The 10243-nt window shown below is 48.0% G+C and overlaps 1 protein-coding gene across 1 annotated transcript; it reads left to right on the top strand.

Annotated features, from left to right (window-relative positions):
• The first annotated feature begins 986 nt into the window (after nucleotides 1-986).
• NOXO1 (NADPH oxidase organizer 1) lies at nucleotides 987-9773 on the top strand. Its single transcript, XM_030579152.1, has 7 exons — nucleotides 987-1061; nucleotides 1175-1250; nucleotides 1737-1914; nucleotides 3000-3193; nucleotides 3670-3783; nucleotides 6242-6359; nucleotides 7345-9773. Exons 1-7 carry the CDS (start codon nucleotides 987-989, stop codon nucleotides 8087-8089), a joined length of 1500 nt encoding a protein of 499 aa, XP_030435012.1. The 3' UTR covers nucleotides 8090-9773.
• Nucleotides 9774-10243: the final 470 nt, after the last annotated feature.

The raw sequence follows: 10243 nt of genomic DNA, 5'->3' as shown, positions 1-10243 counted from the left end.
ACACAGTGTGAGCAAACACATTTTGTATTGCTGCCTATCCCCCTCTGGCCCCCAGCAACTTTCACTGGCAACATGTTCAAATTCTACAATGAGTTTGGTCTGTCCCAAAGAAACCCTGTATTTGTCACCCAGGCACACAAACTCCACCCAAGACCCAGGCATGCCTCGCTTTTCATTGCTCTGCTCAAAGGCAAAGAGCCAGACAACATAAAGGAAGATTTCCCTCAGCATTTGTGATTTAGCCTACAGGGCTGTCAGTCGAGAGGCATGTCAAAATTGGCAGTTCTTGGAATTTCTGGACCTTGTAAATTTCTGGGTGGAGCAGGAAACAAAAATTGGTTGTTTAGCTTAAATCTGATTGGCTGGAGCAGCCAGGGCCCCTCCCTCCGGTTCCTGAATATGTAGTCTGCAGAAGGCAGGTGCCATAGCAGACTCTGCAGAGCTTGACCCACTGGGTAGTGAGGGCAGCATCAGCCTGTAGGAAAGATGAACTGTTGCCGGTACCCTGTTGATGTGAAAGCTGTTGGCTTGATGCAGTGCAGAAAGCAGAAGGTACTTTGATTTGAGTCTCTTCCCCGTAAATATATTTAGAGCTTTTTCTTTTTCAACTAGAGGTCATGTTCGCTCTTCTGCTTGCCAATAGTGGGATCACAAAGTTATCAGCTGGGACAGGAAGAATCTAACTTTTTCAGGGCCACATCTTAATAGGCTGCCTCTTGGTTTCCCTGCCTTTCCATCTGTGATCCTGTACATTCCCTCTAGCTCCTTCAGTGATTCCTTACAGTGAAAAGTAGCTCCAGGAAAGGATTTAGCTTTTTTTTTTTTTTTTTAAATGTGACTTAGCAGCTGGAAGCCAGGGCTCTTGTGTCTGGACAGCTCTCTGCAGGCCCCCAACAAGTTCTCGGTGCACCCCCAGTCTGGGAATCTCAAACCTCAGCTAGGCTGATCAAAGCCTATTTTATTCCCTTTTCCTTTTTCAGAAGTACATGATGGCTGTGTCCTGGTCAGACCGAAACAACCTTCTCATCTATAGGACTTTCGAAGAGTTTAAGAAATTCCATGTAAGTTAACAAATCCCTGGAACTGGTGCTATTTCGTTGCTGCCATTACTGGCAGGGGGGAATGTCATTGCTCATTCTCTTTCTCTCCTTTCTTGCTCTCTGGGGTCACTCAGAAAGTGCTGAAGAGAAAATTCCCCATAGAAGGTGGTTTACTGAAGAAATCTGACCGGAGCATTCCAAAGTTTCAAGGTAAGGGGATGTAACAACAGGAGAGAGGGAAGGGAAGACCAACAAAAATGACTAGAGGGGTCGGAGGGAGAGCACGGATGCGGAAAGGGGACTAGAAGTCAGTCACTGGGCCAGAGCTCAGCTGGTGCTGATTTACACCAGTGCAGAATCTGGCCTAGTGTTGGTTTAAAAAAGGAACACATTTGGTAATTAACTTTCCCGTTTAAATATTGATCCAAGCCCTTTGCAACATGATACAGTGCAGCCTTCATATATGATCAAGGGCAAATGTAAGGCTTGATACAAAACAGCACTAACTCCAAGGCACAAGCCATTGAAAAAGGTGAAGAGAGAGACAGCAATATTTACAGTCATTGATCCTGGTTCTGTAGATGACGTCTCGTACTGGGATGGGAATTAGAGATGTGTTGGCAGAAGGTACTGTGGACAAGGCAGCAGCACATTGTAATCACTTGCTAACAGTGTTTTGCTTCTATCACTTCAAAGACGCAAAACTGATGCAGAGGAGCAGGAATTTGAGCAGGTCAATGGAGAGATTGAAACTGCTGGAGACTTACTCCCAGGAGCTGCTGAAAGCGGATGCTAAAGTCTCCCAGAGCGAAGATGTGATCCAGTTTTTCAAAGCACAAACCCAAGACCTAGATCCTTCCTTTCCAAAAAACAGGTACTGATGAATTACAGTTCCCAGGCTTTTCATGTTTCTGTTTCATAAACAGGGGGAAGGGAAATTTCAATGTAAAATGTGGGAAAAAAATTATGGTTTTTCTCCTGGGAAATGTTTTCCATTTTGTGCTCCACTCTGAATTAATTAGTAATGCAGGACGACTGAAGTGACATTGAATGATAAAAACACTGATACGTTTTCCATAATCCTTCCCTGTTTTCCTCGCATCTTGATCCCTTTTTCCATTCTCTCACTCACTTTTTTCAGGATGCAGAACTTAACATTTTCTAGATATTGCTGGTTTCACTCAGACCCGTGGTATATTTGTGCAGCAGAGCCAAAATTGAAAATCAGCCAATATTTTCCGTAATAATAATGTGTCTCAGCAACCCCTGATCTGCTTCCCTGCCTGAGACTCTGTATTAGCAACTGCTTTTCAAATCTAGAGAACTAGCTCTTTTGAAAGCATGGTTTTCAATTGGCAAACAGCAAAACAATAATTATGAACATATTAAAAATGAGGCAGTTTTTATTCTAGATCAAAGCACACTCAGAAACAAAGCGAATTTCAGGGTTTTCATGACTTGCTTAATGCAAAATGGATGGAGCAAGTTAATGACACTTTTGTCAACAGACAGAAAGCAAACAGGCAGGCTAACAACCTGTGTGCAACACCCTCTGACTCTTGCAATTCAGAAGGGTCATTACCAACCCCTGCAAAGTGGAAATGCAGATACTGCGAGGAGTGTGGGCTAGTGGTAAAGGACGGAGTATGGGAACCAGGGCCTTTCAAGGTTTATTTCCAACTCTACGATGGTTTCACCGAGTTTTAGCATCTCTCTCAAACGCTCTGTGCCCCAGTATCCCACCTGTGAAATGGCCATAAGAACTTATGCAAGAGGAGAGGTATGTTTGGGAATGTTTGCTGAGGGCTTTTAGATCCTATGGACTTAAATGCTGCCTACCCATTGTCCTGGTCTTCTGCATATGGGTGAATTGCATCCAAAGGATGTTCTTGAAATTGATCTGAAATGCAGTCTCTCTCCCGGCTTCAGAACAAACCAGTGTCAAACTTTACTTTCCAGCATTATAATTATGCCCTCAGAAATGGGAGATGGAAAGAAAGACCAGTTCAAGCAGCAGAACACCTCTGTTACTCAGCCAGTGGTCTCCCAGAACTACAGCTGCATTGAAGCCTATGAAACCAAAGATACAAAGAACAGACCCTTCAAAGTTGCCAAGAAGGAAATTGTCGAAGTGTTAATCAAGGACGTGACTGGTATGTCTTGTATAGCTGGTTATTTTCTGGTTCTGGATGTGAATTCTAGAGATTTTTAGACTGGTTCATGGCCTGACAAAAATGTGTGTTTTGCAATACGTGTGTGTGTGTTTTGTAATATGGGTTGTGTGTACTGAATGGTATAATTTACCTTGGTTGGGATTGTAAATATTCTATCAAGAAGAAAAGAACAAAGGAAGTAGGGTGTTCCGGTTGGTGGAACAAGGAGTGTAAGTGTCGGGACTTCTATACCTAACCTTGGGAGAGATCATTAGTTGGAGGCTTTGTAAAAACAGTTGCACGTGTTAGGCAACTTTAATATGGGGCAGTTGCCACGTCCCCTATAATAATTAACACAGGGGCTGCAAAGCTTCAATAATGAATGGCTGAGAAGCACTTTGACAGCAGTGTCCAAGTGCAGTGTATTGTGTTATTAAAAGGGCTCCTGCATTACACCCTCTTGTTGATTGCCGCAGGGTGGTGGCTGGTGGAGAACAAGGATCAGCAAATAGCCTGGTTCCCAGCTCCGTATCTGGAGGCGAGAGTAACTGGAGAGGAGAGTCTGAATGCCAGAGAACTGGATGAGGCAGGTGAGTCTATTTATCCCTTGCTGTGGCTCTGAGCTTTCCATGGCTGTTGCTGGCTTGGGGTTGTATGTCACTACATCAACATTTCCCCCCTAAAAGTATGTCCTGCAAAAAAATACGTTTCAGCTCAGACTGAAAAACAAACACATCACAGAGAGGAGGCATGAGCTGGTGGTTAACACCCAGGTCTGGGACGCGGGAGACCTGGGTTCCGGTGCCCAGCTCTACCAATGACTTGTTGTGTGACCTCGGGCAAGTCCCTTACAGGGCTGTTGTCAATTTAAAACTCACACTCATCTGCACATCTTTACCTGTTGTCATTACAAGTGGCCTTGTGATAACGATTTTCCCCAATTTGTTTCCTTTGTGCTTTTGACAACAATTACCCTGTGGGTCAGTTGGTCATTTTCCCAGACACCTGACTGGCAATAGGACTCGGGGCCAGGGGTAGCACTTGGAACCCCCTTTAGCTTCCTGAAGACTGACTAGATTTGGAGTTGACATGGTCCCTTTTAGCCTCCAGGCCTAGGCTCTTCCATCTCCGTAACCCTTACCCACTGCACAGAGGCTTTGAGGCTCGATTCTCTAATGCGTGAAATTCACCCTTGTCCAGAGGGCAAGTCTAAAGTGGTGCCTAGACATTGGTCTGGTCCCTTTACCTGGGGTGAATGACCCCCTATTGTTTGTAAATTCTTGTCAAGGTCTCCTTCCCACTTTGAACTTTAGCGTCCAGAAAGTGGGGACCTGCATGTACCCCTCTAAACTTAATTCTTAGCTTAGATCTGATAATGCTGCCACCAACCAAAATATAGTGTTTGGTACACTTTCTGTCCCCCAAAAACCTTCCCTGGGGAACCCTGAGATATACACTGATCCAAATTCCTTGGATCCTAAAACAGAGAGGAACTAACCTTCCCCCACCTTCTTTCCCCCTCCCAGACTTTCCCTGAGAGAGACACAGATCCAAACTCCTCGGATCCTAAAACAGAGAGGAATTAACCTTTTCCTCCCCCTTCCCCCTCCCAGACTTTCCCTGGTGAGTTCAGACCCACTCCCCTTGGGTCTTACACAAGAATAAAACAAATCAATCAAGTTCTTAAAAAGAAAAGCTTTTAATTAAAGAAAGAAAAAATAAAAATTCTCTCTGTAAAATCAAGATGGAAAAATGTTTACAGGGTCTCAGCTTTACATAGACCAGAGGGACTCCCTCCCCCCTAGCATAAGTATAAGTTACAGCAAACAGAGGTAAAATATCCTTCCAGCAAAATACACATTTGCAAATCAAGAAAACAAATATAAAGACTAATTCGCCTTCTATCTAGTACTTACTTGTTAGAACATAAGAGACTGTTTCAGAAAGATTGGAGAAAGCTGGTTGCATGTCTGGCTCCTCTTAATCCCAAGAGAACAAAGAACAACCCCAAAAGCACAAACAAAGGCCATGTCTACATCTAAAATTTTGCAGCGCTGGTTGTTACAGCTGTATTAGTACAGCTGTATAGGGCCAGCGCTGCAGAGTGGCCACACTTACAGCAACCAGCGCTGCAAGTGGTGTTAGATGTGGCCACACTGCAGCGCTGTTGGGCGGCTTCAAGGGGGGTTCCGGGACGAGAGAGCAAACCGGGAAAGGAAACCAGCTTCGCCGCGGTTTGCTCTCTCGGTCCCGGAGCCACCCAGCAAACCGCAGGGAAGGAGACCTGCTTGCTCGGGGTTCCGGGACCGAGAGAGCAAACCGCGGCGAAGCTGGTTTCCTTTCCCGGTTTGCTCTCTCGGTCCCGGAACCCCGAGCAAGCAGGTCTCCTTCCCTGCGGTTTGCTGGGTGGCTCCGGGACCGAGAGAGCAAACCGCGGCGTTCCCGGTTTGCTCTCTCGGTCCCGGAACCCCGAGCAAGCAGGTCTCCTTCCCTGCGGTTTGCTGGGTGGCTCCGGGACCGAGAGAGCAAACCGGGAAAGGAAACCAGCTTGATTACCAGAGGCTTCCTCCTTCCACGGAGGTCAAGAAAAGCGCTGGTAACTGTCTACATTGGATTACCAGCGCTGGATCACCAGCGCTGGATCCTCTACACCCGAGACAAAACGGGAGTACGGCCAGCGCTGCAAACAGGGAGTTGCAGCGCTGGTGGTGCCCTGCAGATGTGTACACCTTCAAAGTTGCAGCGCTGTAACTCCCTCACCAGCGCTGCAACTTTCTGATGTAGACAAGCCCAAAGACTTCCCTCCACCAAGATTTGAAAATATCTTGTCCCCTGATTGGTCCTCTGGTCAGGTGTCAGCCAGGTTCACTGAGCTTGTTAACCCTTTACAGGTAAAAGAGACATTAGCCCTTAACTATCTGTTTATGATAGTTCTGCTGCCCAGATGGCAGGCAGTCCAGTGTGGTGTTCCTACCTCTCGTTCCCACGCTCCACCCAAGGCTCTCTCTTACCTGCAAAGCAGAAATGACCCCTTCCTCTTTCTTCCAGGGACTCTGTATTACACCGTGCGGGCCTACAAGTCTCAGAAGGCCGATGAGCTCTCTCTGAATGTCGGGGTAGTTGTGGAGGTGCTAGAGAAATCTGACAATGGCTGGTGGCTGATCTGGTAAAGAGGTTCTCTTCCCCTATCCCCCTGCTGAGTCAGCTCATTCCCAGCCCTGGGGAGGGTATCCATGGACCTCTCAGCCTTTGGCAGTCACCCAGACGGTTTGAGAGAACTCTCTCACCCAGGCAGGGATCTTTCCCCTTCCTTTATGTCTGATACACAATAATGGGCTGGCCTCCCTTAAAGGAGGCGGGGGTCCAGGAACTGAAGGACTGCACTTGGGGCACGGCTAGACCTGTGCTGGGGAGCCTGTCCCGTGTTGCTTGGGAGGAAAGAGCATCTCCTACTGGGAGAATTAAGAATTCTCAATGGAACATTCAGGGCAAAATCCATCTCTCTCCCCAACCTGAGTGACCAGACTGTGTGTGGGGAAGTAATCAGAGACTGGCATGGAATTCATGCCTATGGGCTGGGATGGCAGCCACTGACCCCTGCACCCACTACACCACTATCCTAGCTGCAGAATCTGCGTGGGCATGGATACGGTTACCCTGGCAGCACCCTGATGACCCCCTGTGCTTGTCTGCTGAAAGCTGGCATAGATCCCACCAGGGCAGATTGCAGTGCCCCATCCCCTTGGGATGGATTCACCCCGAAGGGCTCTATTTGAGCACACCATTCTACACATCCCATGGGTCCCACCTGTCATAGAATCATCAAAGATTAGGGTGGGAAAAGACCTCAGGATGTCATCTAGTCCAACCCCTGCTCAAAGCAGGACCAACCCCAACCTTGTCTCCCCTGGCTTTGGTGTCACCAATTCTGAGCTCACTCCTTGTCTTCCCTTTGCCCTCAATGGCAGCCCCCCCCCCAAGTTCTGTCCCTGTCTCCCAGGTCTGGCGTATGTGGCTGGTACTCAGCACCCCCTGGCTGCATTTCCCAGGGATGGGAGTGTCTGTAGAGACTCTGATCTCCCCGGCATGGTCGGAGCACGCGTGAAGTGGCCCTTATCCTTACGTGTTGCTTTCCCTTGCCTTTCTCTCAGGTATAACGAGCGCACTGGCTACATCCCCTCTATGTTCCTCCAGCCGTACAAGAACCCGCACAGCAAGTTCCAAACGATGGTGAACCCTGGCCTCTGCGTCTCCATCCCTAACCTGCTGCAGGCCGCCAGCCCCTCCAAGTGGAGTTTCCTCCCCCAGCGCAAGACGCCGGTGCCCCCAACTCACTCAGCGCAGGAGAGGCCCATAAAGAGCAGGGATCCTCTGAGCAGAACGAGATCGAGATCTCTGAGCGGCCCGCTGACTGGGGCAGACAGCGCAGCCAGCTCCAGCCTCACGTTTGAGCTAGACAGTCTGTCTGTTAATTCAGGGAGCGGGAGCGAACACGGCTTCAGCCAGGATTGGAAGGCAGGCTCAGCAAGGTCTTTGCCTGGAGTCAAGCAGGCCGAGGCTGGCCTCCTGCAAGCGAGCCTAGGTCAAGCCTCGGCCAGTGGAGGCAGCAAAGATCCTCACCTCACCAGCAAGGACAGGAATGATTCTGGCTTTGAGGAGGAGCCTCCAAGCGACTCAGATTCTTTCCTTCACAGCCCAGACTCTGCTGCCAGCGTCCCCAAGGTGCCGGCGCGACCCACGGTCCAGGAAATCCTCCAGAAATGCAGCACTGTGACCAAGAGAGCTGTGCAAAGGGCTGCCCCCAGGCCTAACCTGCACTCCTCACCTCACCTCCACCCCAGAGGGGAGATGTGTGCAAAGCCGACAGATGCTCTAGAGCATGTGTGCCTCAGATGAGATTCCGTTATTGCCCTGAGCTGGAGGGTGGAGACAGCAGTGGCTGAAATTCCTGACATCCTTGCTCGGCCATCTTTTAATTGCCACAATGGGAAGCTGACTGAGGAAGATCAGCGCTTGTGATGGTCGTGCTGAGAGGACGGACTCGGCCTTTAACTCCTGGTTGGAAGCTGCTCTGGCTGGTTTGCGTTAATGCACTAGTCTCGCTGTTCACCCAGGAAGAACTGGAGGTTGGAATGCTGCAGAATTGTCCCTGCTGGAGATACTGCACTAGATGCACAACTGGTGTAAATGGGGTCATTCCATTGACTTCAGTAGAGCTGTTTACACCAGCCGAGGCTTTGGCCCACTAACTGGTTAAGAGGTTAAATGTTAGAGTTAAATTAATCCCAGCCATCTATCTAAGGATTGCTTTAGCCCATTACTGAGGCCCAGAGGCTAAGTGACTTGGTCAAGGTCACACAGAAAATCAGAGTAGGAAATCGAACCCTCAGCTTGTAAGTGCAAGGCCAGCAACCAAACCACCAGACCAGCCTTCTTCTAAAAGACTTATCCTAAAGTGCAGTGTTAGACCAGTGCAGGCTGGACTCCGTTTGCTTTACATGTTGTAACCACATCTCACACACTTCAGCACACGTATTCTCTTAGGGTCCACTGCAGCATTAGGCGGTTCAGTCCCCACCCTTGTAAACAATCTGACACCACTAGATGAAACGATCACATTTGATGGGAGGAGAGGGCGTTCTCTAACCCAGACTTCCTTTCACTTATTTTGGTAGAGCCAAGTAAATAATTCATAGGAACCATTTATTCAAACGATCCGGTCCTCCGCTCTGTCCCCAAACTGAGCTGCGAGCAGTTTGGAATGTTGTTGTTGGATAATGGGATTGAAGTGGAGGTTTGGAAGTGGTTTACAAGGCATATATTTTGCAATTGTTCTCCCCATTTCACAAACTGAAAACTAGCTAGTTGCCATTGAGCCTTTCAGAATCTGTTAAGTGACAAGTGGCTACCCTCTGTAGAAAGAGCAATAATTGACAGCCAAAGACTTCAGTAATTCGAAGAGAAAAGAGGGCTCAGGGCCACCTGCAGAATTCTAACAACAGAGTTTAAGCCAATCCCTGTGCTGAGAGTCCCTGCTCGGTGATACATTTCAGCTCAAAATCTGCAGTGGAGTTAGAAGAATGGAAGGGGCATAAACTGGGATGCACCATTATGATGTTAAAACAGGCAAAGGAACCTGACTGGCAGGGCGTAACACATGCAGTGAAGTTGTAGCTGAGTAACAGATACAGGACACTTACAAGAAGAGAAGGGGGTTAATGCACAGTAACTCAGATTAAAGGTCTCTTGCTGCAGGTTACCCTATAGATAATATGGTGCTTGGATTTTAAGTACCAGTGATGAGTGCTTTGCAATAGCTAAGACACTGGTTAAACGGAGAACCTGATTCGATTTAAACAGGGGACGCACCTCCACTCAGCCCAGCCGGCCCTCCTGTTTTATCCTGCAGGTGAGCACCAATTTAGTATCATGATCATTGCCAGAGCAGCAGATCAATGTATCAGAGATGCAGCAGAGAGAGAGAGAGACAGACAGACTGCTGCTGATTTCTCCTGTTACAAGTGGAGAGTAAAGTGAAACTGGTGCCCAGCTTGTTATGGCAGAGTTTCAGGATCTTGAGCCCGGGCTCTGCAGAAACCAGAACCCATCAGCTGTGCTTCTCCTCCTAATTAATTAACTTGCAAAAGTTTGAGGATGTAAAAAGCTATACAATAAGCTCTGAGCAGCAGTATTAGTTCAGTCAGCACAGGTCTGAAGACCAAGGTTCTGATGAAAATACTCCTGTAGGGACAGGGAGCTTTTCTTCACCCGCTCTGCATTTTACTGATGATTTCTGATCTGTAGCTCTCTTTTCATAACATCACTTGCATTTTCAACCAGCCCTGGGCTTACTGAATGCAAACAAACTAGGTTAGAACAACATTGCAGGGGTGCAAGAAATTGATCAGAGCACAATCATTCAGGTGTAATTCTATCCTTCCCTCTTTCTATAAGCCCATTGCCACTAGCTATCAGAGCAGCTGTAAGCAGTAGAGCCGAGATGCTGGCAGAGTGGGGTGAGTAAATGACTGGAGAAGTAGCCTTAAGGAT

Source organism: Gopherus evgoodei, chromosome 10 (assembly GCF_007399415.2).
Source record: "Gopherus evgoodei ecotype Sinaloan lineage chromosome 10, rGopEvg1_v1.p, whole genome shotgun sequence".
In the NCBI taxonomy this organism is placed as follows: domain Eukaryota; kingdom Metazoa; phylum Chordata; order Testudines; family Testudinidae; genus Gopherus; species Gopherus evgoodei.
The sequence above is the reverse complement of the archived record's forward strand: the minus strand, read 5'-3'. Positions and strand labels throughout refer to the sequence as shown.